The 19,465-nt window shown below is 37.6% G+C and overlaps 1 protein-coding gene across 1 annotated transcript; it reads right to left on the bottom strand.

Annotated features, from left to right (window-relative positions):
• Nucleotides 1–5,195: 5,195 nt before the first annotated feature.
• LOC140240130 (UDP-N-acetylglucosamine transporter TMEM241 homolog) lies at nucleotides 5,196–19,337 on the bottom strand. The gene is made up of 10 exons (XM_072319941.1): nucleotides 19,222–19,337; nucleotides 14,010–14,137; nucleotides 13,305–13,386; nucleotides 12,583–12,686; nucleotides 11,300–11,351; nucleotides 10,607–10,701; nucleotides 9,607–9,677; nucleotides 8,615–8,684; nucleotides 6,583–6,741; nucleotides 5,196–5,626 (listed from the first exon to the last, which is right to left on the bottom strand). Exons 1-10 carry the CDS (start codon nucleotides 19,285–19,287, stop codon nucleotides 5,512–5,514), a joined length of 942 nt encoding a protein of 313 aa, XP_072176042.1. The 5' UTR covers nucleotides 19,288–19,337; the 3' UTR covers nucleotides 5,196–5,511.
• Nucleotides 19,338–19,465: the final 128 nt, after the last annotated feature.

Raw genomic sequence — 19,465 nt, 5'->3', positions numbered from 1 at the left:
TGTGTGGATGTAATATTCCTGCAATCTTGTTCCAGTCATCACCTTTTTAATGCTGCAAAGGCATCAGTACACAGGTAATGGGAAGGACAGTTACCAGTACACATGATATGATAATCATATTTACACAAGTACATGTACTTAGTGTATCATCCATCATGATATCGATTAACATATTTGACCTGCTACAATAAAAGGGTCCGAAAGTCGGGGGAGGATGATTTTCTGAAAATGACATGACATTATTCCCTTACTCATCCCCTTTAATTTCGTATATAACACGACTCGTATACTGTACGAGCTAAACTTTTCGCGGTGGTTTTATTTTCGTGAATTTCGCGAATTGCCTTTGAACCGCGAAAATAACAATACGCGAAAATAACAACGCGCGAATAACTAAATTCAGTTAGACCCTTGCAACCGCGAAATTAACGACACGCGAAAATGTCCTCCAAGAAGCAATTCGCGAAAATATCTGTACGCGAAAATTTCAGCTCGTACAGTAAGTACTCGGTTGCAGAGATATGGTAATTTTATGAGACCATGTCGAGTGGTCTAGGAAATCAGCGTTTCGAGAAAACCGTCTTCAAAGATTTCTTTCCGATCGTGATCAAGGGGAAGTAAGACAGTTTTCACCTCTTGACAATAGAAGGTCTGCTCATAGCAACCTCCGCGATGTTCATTCAAGCTCAGAGCCAGTGGTCTACGCACGACTTACATTGTATCAGTAACCAGGGTGCCACGCATTGACCAATAAGATCACTCCCTTATTGCTAGGGGCGGAGTGTATCCGCGGCGCTAAATCCGAATCTTCGGACACATTTCTTTTCCGTTGAAAATCTGAAAATCATGGCCCAGAAAAAACCTTTGCCTTTCCTTTGATAATTTAGCTTCTAAATTTCGACAGATGATAGACAATACATTAGACTACAAAATCATGCCGAAAACAGAAATTTGATGGTTTTGACCGATTTTGATGATCTGACTTCAAACTCAATTTTCTCGGCTCAGCTGTCAGCGACTTTATGATCCTTTTGTTGTGGTGGGTCACATATGGTCAGTATGCATATCATGAGTGTGATACTGTATCTGTTGATATTCTGAGATTGATGAAGAGACATGAAATGTTCCATGTTTGTATGATCACATATGTACATTTTGCCTGGATCTCACGACAAAATATGAAATGGAAGTTAAATGTGTCATCATCACAGATTGCAGGTACAGACCCTCTTCTCTTTGAGAACCAGTGCAAGTATAAGAGCAATAATAAGTGCAATAATTGGCGCAACAATTTGGAGCATTTCAAAGCCTCACCATAAGACTCAAATTTTTCACCAGGCATTCAAATGCTGACACTCTTGGAGGAATCTGTGCCTTTGGATGTCTTTCTAAACAGGTGTACATGGTGCCATATAAACACTGTGAATCATGATCATCATCAATAAGCTGAGAGAGAAGGATGAGACGTCTAGCTCATACAAGTTAAATACTCTGAAACTGAAGTTATGGTCTTCATCAGAGTTTAACATTTGACTTGAACTTGAGTTCCAACAATCATTTAAAGAGAAAACAACAAAATAGGATATCAACTGTCAGATTTTTTTTTTTGTATAAAAAACTGTGACCAGTTTATTCCACTTTGTGTTGAACAGAAGCATACTAGTACATACACAGACATAATGCCTATTACCACTTTTGAACATGAAGTTATATTGCCAGTGATTCAAGTAAAAGTTCTGTTCAATATGTGCACTTGATTGCGAAGCAACAGACTGAAAAAAAAAATTAATGAACAAGTTCACCTTCATTAACATAAGGATTGAGAGAATGTAGTAGAAGAACTCATCATTGAAAGTTTGAGGAAAATCGGACAATCTGTTCAAAAGTTATGAATTTTTGAAGTTTTGTGCAGTCACGGCTGGATGAGAAGACTACTGCAGTGTATATTGTCACATGCGTACAACAATATAAGGAAAATATAAAGAGAATTTCACAAAATTTCATTTTTTGAAAAAAGTACACATTCCCTTGACTCGTTACTGACGTGTTATGGGTAATATTATCCCCATTGTCTTTAGAAAGAGGCAAGTCAAGTGCTCTTTTATTATACGAACAAAGTGAAAATATGTTGAATTTTCTTTACATTTTCTTTACACTGTTGTACTCTATGACATCACGAGCCTTTGTAGTCTCCTCATCCAGCGGTTCCAATACAAAAATTTTAAAAATTCATAACTTTTGCATCGATTGTCCAATTTTCCTCAAACTTTCACTGATGTGTTCTACTAATATTGCTGCATTCTTTCAATCCTTATGTTTATGAAGGCGAACTTGTCCTTTAACATAACTCTACTCTCATACTTGTGTATTGATTTATGAGGCACTGGGTGCATTGTTTCCCAAGTATTGTTTATTAATTCTCTCACACTGGACAGGGTGGGTAAGCTTGCCAACTTCCAACAAGAAATAATATTGCTGCCAGCTATAAACCCAGAATTTGCTGGAACCATATATGCTATGTATTAGATCTATGGAGAATTATCATCTTTCGGAGGCAATGTGTTAAATGGAAATTCCAACCTGATATCATATTACTTTATATGGAAACAGAAATACCAGTAGATTTCAAGTTAAAAAAAAAAAAATATCATGAATTGTAAAAGTTTAGAGTAAGACATATTGGCCACTCTGTGATGTAGATGGTATGCAGATTTCCATATGTATCATACAGAAAATTTAACTAAATTTTAATTTTTCTCAAATATTTTTACACACACACACAAAAAAAAAAACCTTGTCCACTCAGAAGTATACGAAAAAGTGATTTACCAGCACTCAAATTGCATGGACATTAAATATAAAGAACAGATCTGAAGAAATTTTTTCTTAAAAGAAATGACAATTGGTGAATTTTGTGTACCAACCAAATGGAGAGCTGCTCAACACCAACATGACACAAAGTTGCCACTTTGTTGTACAGTGCACTTCCGTTATAATGAACATGGTTATAACGAAATTCCGGTTACCATGAAGTATTAAATTCAGGCCTCAACATTATCTGCTTTATGTTTCTAATCATTCATCTGTTCGGTTATAACGAAAGAAATTGCCGGTCGCGATGACTTCATTTCAATAGGAGTCGACTGTACTCTCTTATTAACTTCTACAATTCGTAACTTTTTTTTCATATGTCTGATTTTTCTCCTAAATTTTTCACATCTCCACACCTCTGATTTTTCTGTTTTCATACTAAGTAGCACAATACCAGGAGGGAATTTCCCTCTCAGTATGCAACACTGGATTTTTAGTGGGAAGGCAAGAAATCATTTCAAACTGATACATATTTGTGTTCATTATAAAAAAATAATACAACCATATCAATGTCATTTTCACATCAGGATTTCATACATATCATATACACTTGTGTGTTGCATAAGTATTAAAATCACATACATCTTCAAATCAAATTATTTAAAGCATTATACAGAAACATGTGTTTAGTCTCACAAATAACATGAAGCTACCATGACAACAGTTAAACTTGCTATTAATACAACTATTTTTACTATCACCAAGCTCATCCATTTGAAGCAGATCTCAGAAAGCAATAAATTTATTGAAATTTGAGACAATCTCGATTTCATTCAATAAACTACTCAGCCACATACATGTACAGTATATGTACATAAACTTTTGAACCAAAACATGATGGTATAACACAGACACGAGCATGAAACAATATATTACTTTGGCACTATGAAAATCCTACATTTTGAAGGATCACTTCTCTGAAACATCAACCGGCATTTGTATGTCAGATTTATTTTGATTATCCACATGGGACTGGCTAAGAAGATGCATGTGTACTGCTCAACAATCATTTCTATCAATACCTTTTATGGCATGAGTTGTAATGTGAATATGTAACAAACTGGTTTACACCACTGCACGATGCACATGTACAAGAAAGCTTGAGAAACATATGTAGGACACTGATATAAGAAATCATAACATTGCTTCCTATCTGTTTTCATATCACTGTATCAATCAAATGACAATCACATGACATACACATGTTCAGAAAGTGGTAGCTTTATGACATTTGGTATCCTATGTCTGTATACATAAAAGATCTTGGTAAAAATTGGTGGTCTTCCAAGAAATTGTTAGATTCTTATTTCATGTAATTGATCATATGACCAAGAATATATCTAACATCCCACAGTATTAGCCATTCAGAAGAGTCCTCACACACTTGTAATCTTTATATTCTGACATTACTAAAAACTATATGCATTCTTAATTGAATGTGATATTCAATAATTTTACAGGCATGTATAAAAACTATCAGCACCTAAATTAATGCAGCTGAAGCATGTGCAGGAATAGTGTCTTCATAAAATGGAGACATATGTCATTCCGACGATCTTCAAAATTAGACCAGACATAGAATGATTTTCTTGTGTTGCACACAACAGTACACACATGACATGATGCTGAGTGAAAATGACCAATGTTACTTTCTGAGTGAAAAGACTGTCCACTTGAATAGAAAAACAAGTTCAAGCACACTGGCTGGGGAGTTACTACTCCCTTTTCATCATCCACTGGCAAGCCTCAGGTTGGTTTAACACCCATTTTATTTATCATTTTCTATAAATAACGACAAAAAGAATAATGAACAACAGGTGGCCTACTCCAGGAATCTGAGCAGAATATAAATAAAAGTCACTACAAGTGAAAACTACACAGATTACTGTTGGACACACTGGCTCAGAATGGATGCAGTTTTACAGAAGGGCAATGAGGTGACATTTAGGGTTTGTGGTTTAAATCAGAAATTCACCAATGTGTTTTATGTTGGGGATTTGCTGAAGAGTGAATCTATAGTATTACGAGCTGATTATCACAGCATTATCACATGATTACCACAATTTGTGTGATGTTCTCAACTCTGCAATGCCTAAGAATGGTCCTGAAAACACTGAGGCATGTACACACAAGCTGTGATAACATTTAGTCTTGTTCAGTGGCTTAGTAATACTAAACTACATTTACTTTCAAGGTGCTATCCCCATCATGCTTCCATCTGAGTACTGAAGTTGATGTGTTCTTCCGAGTAATATCAACATCATGTATGTCAGGATTGTGGTGCCTGTTACTCTAGAAAATTGTGACAAAATAGAAAGGAGTTGACATTTTTGTGCACTTATACAATGCAGGTTGAAGAAGGGGTTCAAAACATGGATTCCTGAGATTCCTTGAGATCCATTCACACTAAAAGTGTGCGTAAATACGGTGAGGAGCTTAGGATAGAATTGCCACTTCTCCGTATTTTTGTGATACTTTGTGGTTCAGCACTTCCTACTCACTAATGTCTTAGTGCGCTGAGTACGGACCGCACACTGAACAAATTGTCACAGGTTGTTGCTACTCTGAATACACAGAATTCTAATAATTCAAGGTGTGTTAGAGCTCCCTCTATGTCCCAGCGTAGCACAATTCCATTCGCTATGCTTGCTCTTTGTCCACTTTGCTCACTCCCACATCCTCATCTGTGCCCTCTCCTCCAACATCGTGCCTGGCAATAGCATTTATGAGTTGTCCGGCAAGGCTGAAAAATAAACTGGCAAAAGGAACAAAGAGAGTACATTACAACAGGCACCGTATGTAAAGATACATTACTACATAAATCCATCAAACATACGCATATACATAAGCACACACATACATACATACAATGTACTTACATAAATGCATATATTTATATTGTGTCCTGAGACTATCTATGATTCATTTTCCCATATCACAACTACCTGCGGTCCTAAATCACAGTCAATTTAAAATCTTGAATGTTACCATGCAAAAAAAAAAAGAAGACTTTGTTACAGAGATTTTAATATCAATGTTCCTCCCCCTACCCCCCCCCCCCCCCCCCGAACAGTGATATCAATTGTATCATAGATTGCCATGATTTGACAATGATGACTTTCTAGAGGGCAGGTGGTTTATAGGAGCTAGATTAGTGGCAAAAGAATGACTTTATTATTTTTTTTTTTCACTTTTGGGAGAGATGAGAGGTGATGACATCATCGTATTTACATTTGTGATTGTGACATCACGTCACTGTTTGGTGAAGACATGTTTAACTTCACAGTTCCATACATTTTGTCAGATTTCAATGAATATCTCATCGTTCTGTTTGACTTTAATACATTTCTCAATAGAGTCAACTTGACCAAAAAAAAAAAAAATGGAGATTCTCCTTTTTATACATAGGACTGTAATTTTACCATTGAACTGATGGTTTTTTAATACTGTATAAGCTGTTATTTTCGTGTACAGATATTTTCGTGAATGAGCAGGACACCAACATTTTCGCGAGATGTTGTTTTCATGAATTGACACCGAGGTTATTGCAAGTACATTATAAACCTAGCGATTGGCGACATTTTCACGTGTTGTTAAATTTGCAGGCCAACAGTCATTTGTGGAATTCTTAAAAAATAAACCCTCGTGAAAATAACAGCTTATACAGTATATGTTGACCATGTTTGGGCCAAATCTGCCAGCAGCACTTACCTAAGAAAGAAGTTGGTGTTATACACAGTCAGGTAGAGCAGATTGGAGGCACCCACACACAAGATCTTGGCAGCAGTAACCGTGAGAGAGACGGCATATTCTGGATGTGTGTATTCCATATAGAGGTGACAGAGGGATAAACTCACTCCAAGAATGCCACTGTAGAGAAGAAAAAATAAATAGTTAACCTGTTTTTAGAAAGATGAAATGTAATGTAATTGATACTCGGCAACTTCACTATGAGGTTTGAAATCCCTATCAACAAATTCTCTAAAGTAATTTGAAATGATTGAATTCTCGCTATCGCCAATGACGTAAAAAGTACCCGGATGTGGCTTTTTCGCCAAGATTTAGTGCACTTGGTAGCAAGGGCACTTCCGGCGTGGAGCATAATTTGCACAACGCTAGCATGCGCGTACGTGTACCTTACCTATAGCGCCGCGCCGACCACGGATACTAGTACAGTAGGCGGCTGTACCGCCCGAGCCAGCAAGTAGCCATGCCTGTCATACTCGTACACTGTAGTCGAGTCCCCGCCGGCGGCCGGCCTTGCATTAGCATGCACCACCACTGCACGCAGCGCATAAGCTAACACATACCGGTACAGCGTACTGCTTGATCATGCGATCGATGTGCACATCACAGATCAGTCATCTCTGCATACGCTGAAAATATGCTGGAAAATATTCACCCACCTGGCTATCGTCATAGAATGCCCATCTTTCTTTTTTTTTTATTTGTTCTCTGTCGAAATGTCGCGAACGCAATCGGGAACGAACAGTGATCTCGAACTTATCCTGTCTCCGAAGCAACTTCTTCCAAGTAAGTATAGTACGTACAATGTACGTAGGCACTACGCCTACTACCTATTGCTACTACCACTACTTTAGTAGTAAGTCGCGCGTGCACGTACTGCGCTGGGGAGTCGCCCGCAAACTTCACCCACTCGGCCACGTCACGTCTCGCATGCCAGTAAGGGTCCTATTTCTGCAGATTTTTTTCATTTATTGTCATGCGAACACACATGGCAGCTTCGCAGCAACAACCAATAGTCGTATTAACAGCAATTACTTAAGAATGGAGAAATTTCAAATCATATTAAAGCTGTAATTCAAGTCGAGAAAACCGGAAGTACACGTAGAATACAGTCGGTTGTGTGTGTAAATAGCATTAGTCACGTATCACGCGCGTACGAACGGAAGTGACTTTGCTACCGGACTATCCCATAATGCACCGTAAATGACGCTTAAATCAACATCCGGGTACTTTTTACGTCATTGGCGATAGCGAGAATTGTCAAGGAAGACATAAATATGTTCTTCTTATGTAAATATGTTTTTTCTTGCGACTGCTTGCGGTTTCGAGAAGTCACACGCGGTTCTCGACCGCATGCGACTTCTCGCGACTTGGAGGCGTCCGCAAGCCTTGCGACCTCCTTGCGGCTGCTGTCAAATTTTGAACATGTTCAAAACCTTGCGATCGTCTGCGGTTGCCTCTGCGAACCCTTGCGACCAGCTGAAATTCCGCAAGCCTTGCGGTCGTTGCGCTCACACTATGCGACTCGATGATTGCGATCTGGCGACCGCAACAGATCGCAAGCACTGCGATCAAAAAAACTGCATAGTGTGAGGCCACCTTTGTACTTGCCTTTTGCAAAGGCAGCTTGCTATAATTTGAGGACACGCACACAGAGAGCAATGGACTTGCACACACAGCTCTAATCCGATCGCTGTGTGCGTGCAAGCCCACTACTTTCTGTCTGCGAGTCCACTGCAAACTGCCTTTGCAAAAGGCTACCTAATACTTGACTAATGGTGCAAACAACTCAAACAGGCAAGAGAACACCTTTTTTCTAAGACTCATCATATGTCGATGGTAACCCTCCTGTATCAAATGTCAACAGCATTTGGAGATGGTGTTCCTTACAGAGTTAAATAAAATTGTGCAAGTGCCACTCTTTGATCTAAAACCATCGAGTTTTCTGTGAATTCCATGCACAGCTTTTGAGAAGTGATGATCAAATAGTTCTCACCTCATGATACAGCCCACATAGAAATGATGGAGATACCAATGGGGAAATGCTGCTGATGATGTCAGGTCACCTGATGAGAGAGGGGAAAAAGAAAGAAGTTTAAGAAAAAAGAATAGACTTGTAAGGATGCTTTGAAATTCACCCCGAGGTAAAATGAAAGGAAAACTAGAAAAAAAAAAAACATATCTATATCACTAATATTAATGCAGCATTTTCTATTGTTTTCGAGACTACCTCAAACAAATGAATATTTCAAACAAATGTTTTGTCCTGTGGCTGCAAGTTCAACAAGTGTGAGTATCTTGAAAACAATTCAACTCGATCAAGAAACTAATTAGGTATGATAGCAGGCTGACACAGACACGACTGTCTCCTACTAATATCTCCTACTTGTACACTGTACTTCAGAACTTCTTGCCACTTTGAGCATGATTTTCTCCACTTAATGCAGCTCTACAAGGCTTTGTAACAGCTTTCCTTCCATAACCTTTCTGACAGCAAGCCCTAATTCCACTTGAGAAATTTAATTTGTCATTATTTACTACCCAGTTTAGGAGAAACTTCTCATGTGCTTCTGGAAATTGTAATCTCACAAATACAGAAACTCTAAACATCGACTTTCAAGTGACTTCAGCATCATGATGCTTGAAGGTAATTTAAACAAACTGCTACATCAAAGACAATGCTCATGATTGGTTTACATACCTTTTTTCTGGGATATTTTTTGGTTTAGATTTGCATATATTACAAAACATTTAAATATATATATATTTTCTTACCTTTGACCTTACGTGAGGTCAAGCAACTATTTAGGCATAGTTTTAAAACAAGACAATTTCAATTCAATTCAAACTTTATTTTCATTTTTCTTTTCAATGATGGATAGCAGACAGAAGCAGACAGACAAATGGACAAGATAAAAAATTCATCCCTTTACATTTAGACTGTTAGTTATTTCTACAACTAAGAAAGATGCATCCAATGTTTCTTACCAAGGAAGAAGCTTCCAGGAGCGAAGAGGAAGACACTGAAGGCATACACATAATGAAGGCGGTCTATGTCACTGAAATGAGATGCCAGTGTGAGGATGAGAGAATGTGATCAATAATAACACAGGAAATATATGGCGCAGTTTGCTCAGCGGCTTGGATTGACTGCATGGCAACAAAAATCACTGTATGTTTCACTAAAAAAGCAAGAACATTTTATCTGGCAAAGCACATCTGGAGTGTTACGGCAGTGACTCAAAATATGATCAGATTGAACAAAAATGCAATACCTCATTTAGAAGAGATTACACCATGAGATTGTTCAGTGTGTTCCCTTCCCTTACTGAACATGAGCTAAACACACCAGAATGTGCATCACTACACATACATTTCATGGGGAAGAAAGCAAAATTGTGTGTGACACAAAAAGACACGCTATTTTACTATACAATTTGCCAACATTATTACAGAAATGACTCCAAGAAGGCATTGTAGTCTCTGTATCATATGTGATATGATGTCTGCAATAACCAGTAACACTTGTTAACAAACATACAATAAAAACAAATACGAACAAGAAACACAGCTTTAAGACTGTCCATATACGGTACAATATGTGAGACAAAATTACCCGGTAATATGGAGTTAAAGCATTCTTTTATTTATGAGAATCTTTGTTGGTACAGTCGTACCAAAAATCATTCTGCTGAAATAGTTGGTATTACATGAATGAGCACGTGCTTTATAGATGATTGAGTGCGCACTGCAAGATTGATTGACAGCTTATCATGTACATGGTTGATGAAATGTGCTATCCAAAACTGCTCTACAAAACTATAGCATGTCCAAGCCTGCAATGATACTTTGTAGCAAATGTCAGGTATTGCAAGAGTTTTGTTTTTGTTTTTGTTTTTTTGGTTAGATACTGTATATTCTGAACTGATAATCTTTCATCTACCACAATCAACAGAGTATGATTATAAAGTTTATCCTAGATGCTTACCTGAGTAATATTGTTTTCTGCATTCTAACATATATTGCACTTTGGCTCCCAACAACCACATGATACAACATCCAGTTGTATCCACTTTGGTCATACTGTTGAGGGAGAAATGAAATAGCAGACATACACAAATAATGTAAATCTGATAATTTCTTGATAATTTATGAACAACTGACAAGCCCAGAGAGTTCATGGCACTGACGCTATCTTTCAGTGATCCAGGAATTTTGTTACTTTGATACAAACTTTCCATTTTGTAGGTCACATTAAACTTTGTTTATGGAAATAGCACTATGATCCAGATGCAGTGTATGATACAAACAGCAACAAAAATGACAACAGCCAATTTTAGGAATGGAAGACAAATTTAATGATAACAATGGATCTTTCTTCATTTATTTAGTGTTTTAGGACGTGTGCAAGGAAATATCTACTGGACAACTTTTTGAGGAAGTCTGTCTTTTCAATCTGCCAGATTTACTATGACAATTCACATCCTATAATATCCACACACACCTCTTGATATTAGACCAATGAATGTAACAGATGTTGCTGCACATGGATGGGGGTAATCTTCGGTTTATCCAAGGTAAGTAACTGTTGGTCACACAATACCTTTATTGAGAAAGTATGAATAAACAATACAATATCTGACAGGAAAGTGGGCCGACGGTTTCCCATCACTCTACTCACCTGAGGATCTGTCAGCCATATTGTGATGCATGACACTGAAATGATCACCCAACTGTTAAAAAGTGAGAACAATAATTGATTTCATTTAACCACTGTTTATTTCTTCATATAGACATGCATCTTGCTACCTTTCAGTTTGAAAAGGTAGGGTGCAATTTCCAATACTCTTAACCCTAAAAGGGCCGGGGGGGGGGGGGGGGGGCGGAATCCGCCCCCCCCCCTCGACGTTTCGCGCTATAATTCTGTTACGCGAGAAGGCCTCGTCGCGAGGCTTCTTGACTTTGTTTGTTCAAGTCTTGCGCAACTTTTGAGACCAAATTTGCGACGTCCGCGCGTACTTTTGCGAAGCCACGCCCATTTTTGTAACGGAATGTCGCCCCAAAACGGGCACAATTTTGTGATTTTGTGTACATTTCCTATGGAAAACAGTGCTCTGTCGTGAAAGTCATAAAAACCTGATTATTTTTACAATTAATCACTTTCATTGATTAGTTTTGTGCTAACTATGGTAGAAAAGTGGTCAGTGACAATTTCCAATGAAAAAACAAAGAAAAAACAAAAGTTGAAAAACAAGGAAATACATAAGAAATTCTGAAAACAATAAAATACATAAGAATTGAAATGAATTTTGGAAGTTTTTGTGATGTACAATCGTTGAATATGCTGCAACAGATTTACAGACCAAAAATTAGACTCTCAATGCTTTTAATTAGGCTAAAATATGATCTTGAGCTTAATTTGCATAATTAATTAATTAAAATTAGAAATTGATTGTTTCAAAAAATCTTATGACACAATCTTGTAGATTATGACGCAGGTCTCACGTATGCAAAATGTCATCGCGATCGCGCCACCGATGGCCGAGATCTCAGGGGGGGCGGAATCCATCCCCCCCCGGCCTGAGCATAGCCAAAAAAGCCCGGCCCCTTAGGGTTAACTGGACCAATTTCTAGGTAAAAGAACTTTGTAAGTATATATCTTACTACAGCTGTACTATGTTTTTTTAAACTGACTGTGACCTCCAAACAAAGACTTGCAATATCCTGAAGCACTACTATACAGGATTTTAAGATATACACATGAAATTCTCTATTTGATAGGCCTCCTCATCTTAAACCCATTATTTTCTCTCAAAATAGCAATTAGCATAACAAGCACTCAGACCAAATATCAAACAATTCCCTGTATGATAAATATGAAAAGACATCCCTTGCATTTCTCTCAAAAAAGGTAATGAGGTAAATTTGGTCATTTGCATGACATCCACATAATTATGCACCCACCTGCATGCTAATTGCATTTTTGGAGTGCGTCTATGAAGCACCGCCATGCTAAGAGCTGATATCACCTCCACAGCTCCTTGAAGACAGACAAAGACTGGTACTGGCTGGAAAAGTGTGAGAAATAAACTATTAAATAAAACAAACCCTAGCTATTGCAAGTAGTGCACAGTGTTTGTCCTAGCATGAAAGTGGTGCTTGTCAGAAGATATACCTGCATTTACATAACATCATGTTACTTGGCCTTGAGGAGGATATGATGTTGATACAGGGGACTCCTGTTATGACAAAGTCCTCGGGACCGGCAGTTTTCTTTCGTTATATCAAAAATTTGCTATAACTGAACAAATAAACAATAAAAAACATAAAGCAGATAATATTGCGGCCCAAATTTTTACTTTGCTGTATCTAAACTGGAATTTTATTATAATGGGAGTGCACTGTGTTGCCAATCTTCTATTCTTAGTTGATATTACTTTCCTCTTTCTCTTCTTCTTCTTCTTCACTCAAGCAATAGCTCTCACATGTTTCATATATATCAATCTTTTTATTTGAAAGTCTGAAAGCATATTATGCCTTCTGTATTAAGCTGTAGCAATGCTCTGTTACATAATCAATACTGCTCTGTTAGTAACATTGTTGCTGTATGTATTTTCATTTTTTATGTAGCAGGTATGCTGATGACACAGGAACTAATGAATGAATTAAATTCTTTCCATACTGACCAATCTCGCTAAAGCCCTCGAGCCAGAGTAGACTCCAAGCACATAGAGCAACATGAAAGGCATCCATTGTAGCAGACCAGACCTTTATAAAAGTAGAAAGGGCATTATATCAATTCAGTCAGCACTGCTGAAAAATTTACCCCCTCCCCACACACACAAACACACAAAGAATAAATGCAACCATTAACCTCTGTGTTATACTCTTGAAATGATAGACTTTAACAAACATGTCTTTTTAGTCTTTATAAAAGGTCACATGTGGTTAGCACCAACAATCCCAAGAGATGCAATCTGAAGCCAAGCACATCAGCACCAAGGCCTTTCAGATTCATGAATTATCCATTAAAAAAAAAAAAGCTTAACTACATGACTCCAGTACGAAATGAACATACCAGTATTGAATTGTCCATACGCCCTTCAGCTTTAAAATTGTCACATCCACCAATTGGCCCCTGTGTATTGAAGTCTGTCTATTGAGTTTATAGTAATACAGTCAGCCTTTCACTTTTTTAAGTCACAAAATTGTGTGATACTTTTTGCCAATCTAAAGTTCTGAATCCACATACAATGTAGTGCCGGGTATGATTTTCATACTGTGATGAGGTGCTGTCTAAAAGGAATTTTAGAATGTGTAGAACTACTGTATTTCACCTATCAAACTAGCACCTGCTCCCAGATTGACCGAGATGCCAGTGGCCTGCATACCTGTTGATATTGCTGCTGAGGTCAATGTGGCCCAGGGAAGCAATGAAGCGTAGCACAAGGAATCCAACGAGGGTCTGCCATCCTTGGAACAGTGTTGGAAAGGTGAAGCCTAGTACCCACAGCACATACTGTCAAAATTAAAACAGACAAACTAAGTGAAACATATATGTAAGATACTGTTAGGTGTCTTCAGGAGGAATTGTCAACAGTCTACTTTGTTAATGAATGGAAATCCCCTCAGAATCCAATGAGTGATACACTTCACCTACAGATTGCTCCTACATTCATCCTGAATTTGGAATTGCTGAATTATCACTTATGAACATTGTCAAGTGGCTGCTGAGGAAGCAATAAACGCTTTTAAGCATGCAAACACATGACCAGCAGCTCTAAGTCTCCTCCAAAAGACTAGGCAACAAGGATAAAGTTCCTTTTCAAGGGTAACAAACTGCTGATACCAGAGGACTTAAACTAAGGACCTTATGATTGACAGTCCATTATCTCATCCACTGACCAATGGCAGCTCCTCCGTCACAGTACACTTCATATTGTACGTGTATTATGAATCTAGTTTGCTTGCACTGTATGCTGCTATGTCAGGCAAGCCAGATATATATACTCTTTAGTCATCAGGTGTAAACTTTGTTGGAAGTGTATTGATTGAATTCAGGTATCTCAGTAAACCTGCACCTGATTGTATGCCACAACAGAAACCTAATGTGAAATACATTGATACTAAAAATAATAATAAAAAGTTTATTCTTATCTTTAGCTTAACACTTTAACATATTCACTTTTAAGAATACAATACAATGAAAAGTCCTCATCTTACAATGACTCTTTGTTACAGCTTATTCTTACCTTCAGCCTACCACTTAGAAATATTCCTTTTTAAGAATAATGCAATCTGTAAAGATTCTAGACGGTAAAAGATACATCCATGTCAAACACATATAAGGTGTCATACAACTCCTGCACAGTGAACTCTATTCATGCCAGTATAAGAGACAAAATCCAGAAGTTCTTTGATATTGATGACAAGAAAAGAACTGATGAACTGGCCACATTTATTGTCAATTCAGCCTATATAGTACTAAGTAGTCCACTGGACATCACATTTTAAAGGTTATTATCATTTTCAGCTCATTTACTGTTCAAAGAGTGATGGTCTCTTTTAAACCATTGATACAGTGTGTAACATTTGTGGTTTTGTGACCACAATCTAAGGCTGGTGCATCATCATGAGTCATTGGACCTGGATTCCAGCTGCTGCACTTAAATGGTCTATTCTACTATTCTGTAACCCGGAAAGTGCATAGCAGTGAGTGACATGCTTACTGATTTCTTCATCTCTCTTGACACATATCCCCCAGCCCCCAGCCCCCGGAAGAAAAGCACTCACTCACACACAATTGCAGAATGGGTACAGAAATGTAAAGAAAAAAAAATCAGACATAATACTTTACAGGCCAATAAATCACTACTCTGCAATAGGGTTTAAAAATCATGCAGTGACAATGCTTTTAATATCATGAAGAGTTTCTGACTTAAGACTGGTGTCACTACAGCAGCATAAATGTACAGTCTGTATATGAATACTACCATTTCTTTAAGATTTGTATGAAGTATGTAGAGTACATGCTGTACAATTTGCTGCACAACACTTGTACAGCAAATCTTGTCTTTTATTTCAAAGTCTTGGGTCTAAGACTAGTGCAGGCCGGTATGGCAGGAAGTTACTGTGAAAGCTACAAGTGAGCATCTAAGTATTCATAAAAAGAATATCCTTTTGTAACACTGTGATTAGCAGTACACTTTAATCAACGGCACAAACAGCCTATTTACCAGTACAATGCAATGTTTCTACCCTGAAAGCTTGAACTGAGGTTTTTCGGCAATCTATACACACTAACATGGCTACATTCATTCTACAATACACTCATTGCAATACAAAGCATGTAATGGTCTCATACCAGTATAACAGTAATAGGATGACTACATGTAGGTCTATTCTACTAATTATCACAACTCTCTCCAGATGCACCTTTGCAGGAAACAATTACAGCATTCTCCATCCACCTTTATTACAGAGGAAGCGGAGGTTTGGGTGCTAATGCACATGTAATTCCATAAACAATATGTACAGTAGATACTGGTATCTCAAATTCCACATACACTGTACCAAATTCGCACCAAAACAACATAATGTTCATGAACACTCAGAGGCACCTCACTGCATTTCTCAATTGACTTCTTTCAACTTACCATAATCATTAGTACACATACAATTGTACATTATGATTCTTAGCTCCATTTCAAGTTACTTGAAAGACATCCTCATCATATTATATGTATCCTCATATTATATGTATACATTGTATACAAATTAGATTCAGAGATTGTGAAGGCAGAATGAGTTAATTGAGCGACGACAAGAAAGTCAATATCAATACTGTATATGCTTCATGACCTTAACTGATTTGGTTCCAATTTACGAGAGAATTTGGAAATAAGCTAAAATTGAGTGTTTTCTGTGATTTTGGTGCACTTCAGGTATGTGAATTTGATAATTTATTGAAGTGGATACAGAAGAACATTGGGTTATTAGTGGCGATGTTTGCATACTACATGTAGCTACACAGCTGTTTCATATCCATTTATCTGTAAATAAATTGTATTATAATGTAAATAGCACCAGTCTGCAAGAATCTTCAGTCTATTGAAGGAGGCAGACTTAATCAGAAGAAGAAGAAGAAGCACAAAAATATCTCATGTCACTGGACCTACAAATTTTGTAACTATATGAAAATCACACATTTCCAACATTGGGTCAGGGAAAGATTCTGCCTGATCTGTACCTGTATATCAATATTCATGAATGTTACTGTCTATACGAATAATACATTTGGAACACACAAGGTTCCCAAAATGTAGACTGTGTCTGCTTTCGTGGACTAATGTTTCTTTGTAAAAGTAAAAAAAAAAAAAAAAAATCTTGCATGGGGGCATTGAAGGGTCTCGCAGGGAATTGCAGTAGGAAAGGGTTAAACCAATATGAGTTTGTACAGTGAACGCATGTAACTTGACCATTTAACTCTTAACGTGCCATGGTCGCTGAATGGCGACCTTAGTCCTGACGTGCCATGGTCACCGATCGGCGACTAAGAAGAGCGTGAAAAACATTGGTCATTTAAGTTCTTGTGGTACCATAATTTGTTACACCAAGAAACTGCCACTGAAATGTACTGGTAGCTGATTAGCATAGCCATTGTGTCCGCTAAAAATATGAGTATACTTACATAGGAAAATTATGAGTAAATACGTGTTTTTTCAGCTAGATGTATTTTTTTCGCGTCGGGAAAATCCGCAGTGAGCGCACCCTCTGCAAGCTGTGCATAGATCTAAATTCTCATTGATGAACCACGCGTGTGTATGCTACTTAATCTGCGTGTGTTGTCTGCATTTCCACTCACATTGTTCTGCTTGGGTGCTCTCCTGCGGGAGCGGTTTTCATTTTGTCCCTCAAAGTGGGTCAAGCTTTCGTTCGTCGGTCAAGTCTTTCATCCTTTTGTCTTGGTGAACTTCACTAATTGTCCCCATGCTAGCATATACGAAGGAAGAACACGCTTTTGTTCTTGTCTATGCACATGTATAGTGGACCTAAAGTAGACCTGTAAACAAAGGCCTGCCGATTTCAATAGATTGCACCCACCCGCAGTTGGCATAGACAAAAGAAGGATTAGTCGGTGCTTCCTTCTCAAGTGGACAAAAGACACTATTCAAGGACCCGGGATGTACTTTAGTTTCAAATACAAGATCTGGGACTAAAGGACTCAGATTGGAGAATGAATAAATACCAAGGCAAAAAAAAAAAAAAAAAAAAAATTGAAAAGACAAATTGAACTGCCAATATCTTTGTAATTATACAACTCTAGAAGACAATTTTGTTATCATTCGAAAGAGGAGATGTAGCTCTAAAACTTTCTCACAGAGTCAAGGGAGCGTTCTATTGAAGAAAAACCACGAATGACTCTTTCTTTCCATACTACACAAAAATTTCTAACAATTTTTTTATGATATCAATTATTTCTGCAATATTTCAGGTTGAGATAGATATTACAGCAAACTGACCGCATGGCATGAAAGACCAATTATTTCTTGATATATCTTGTGTAGACCTCAATTCAAAACAGTCAATTGACAATAGTTTCAAAGATGTGGCAGTTTTAAATTACATTGTCACTCCAGTTCGCAAACCTTCTGGCGTTGGGTAAAAACGTCTGGCACGTTAGGGGTTTTGGGTCTGGCATGCTGGATCAAAATCTTCCACATCAATAGCTAATCCACATCAACATATCTTGAAGACTTGAATCATATCTGCACATTCATGTCTGTACTGAAGGGATGGAATTCCCAAAGAATTGAGTATCTCAAAATATGACAATGCTATGATTTCAATTTACGCTGAACGGATTCAAGCTTTGCCTTGGTTTGTTGTAACACATACTCTTTGTTTCATTCCATATACATTGTACAAAGCAATTTTCTCAGAGCATACTAGCTAATTTAAAGACTTCTTGTGAATTACTTCATTTCTGTAGGCAGTAGGCCTGTTTACCTTTTGGAGCAGTGATTCAAGATATTTTCAAGATATGACATTTAATGCATATGTGTAGGTCTGTTGAATTGTACCACAAAACATCCTATCATATAAAGTTTTGGTGATAAAAGCCTAGGACTTAATCTCAATAAACCGTAACTGTAGACGGTTAAATCTGGAAACATTTTTATTACAACTAATGTTCACATTTTGTATATTTAACAATACTTAACATCAATTTTACCGATTCATATTTTTCCAGTGGTTGTTTCTATCCCAAACTCACATTTTAGAACTATTTTATAAAGCACTATTGCTGGGTTTTTGTTATATCTGCAAATGGGAAACTCTTCCTTTAGTCAAAGGTCAGGTGAATAAAACTAAAAGCCACTGTTGAGACTTGAGAGACCATACTTTGTCTTATTTCAGTCAACATCTATAGCTACATTGTATCATAGATATATATAGGGTGGTCTACATGTGATTATGCTTTCAACCAGCCCGAACGCGAAGCGCATCTTCCCACAGTCGTGAACTGTGCACTGTGTAACTACAGTTTGTACAATCATGGAGTAAAAATATGCGTTCAGACTTTTTCCTATTTAGGCCTACCTTGTTTGTCAATACTGTACAAATGTACAGAATGCAATAAGCGATAGGAAGCCACACAGCTGCCATTCAGAGGTCGAGAGCAGCATCTCAGAAGTACTAGATTGTTTTCTTGCCAAAGATGTGCAATTTTGCGCCTCACTTGTGCAATGCCACTACTCGATCGGGATCGGGTCCACCACGTTGGCCAGTGCAGTGTACAGTGATCGTACAACTTCTACGTATTGTATGTAATCTGTATGTAAAC

This window comes from Diadema setosum, chromosome 16 (assembly GCF_964275005.1).
Source record: "Diadema setosum chromosome 16, eeDiaSeto1, whole genome shotgun sequence".
Classification (NCBI taxonomy): domain Eukaryota; kingdom Metazoa; phylum Echinodermata; class Echinoidea; order Diadematoida; family Diadematidae; genus Diadema; species Diadema setosum.
Note: the sequence above shows the minus strand (reverse complement) of the source record. Positions and strands in the feature narration are given on the sequence as shown.

What these genes read in the sequence shown, in the direction of transcription:
- LOC140240130 (XM_072319941.1), bottom strand. Translation starts at nt 19,287, where the DNA reads ATGGCAGCTGTGTGGCTTCCTATCGCTTATTGCATTCTGTACATTTGT. An exon ending in CAGAAAACAATATTACTCAG is followed by an intron (nt 9,678 to 10,606) that starts GTAAGCATCTAG and finishes ATCTCATTTCAG; the next exon opens with TGACATAGACCGCCTTCATT. An exon ending in TCCTGGAAGCTTCTTCCTTG is followed by an intron (nt 8,685 to 9,606) that starts GTAAGAAACATT and finishes CTCTCTCATCAG; the next exon opens with GTGACCTGACATCATCAGCA.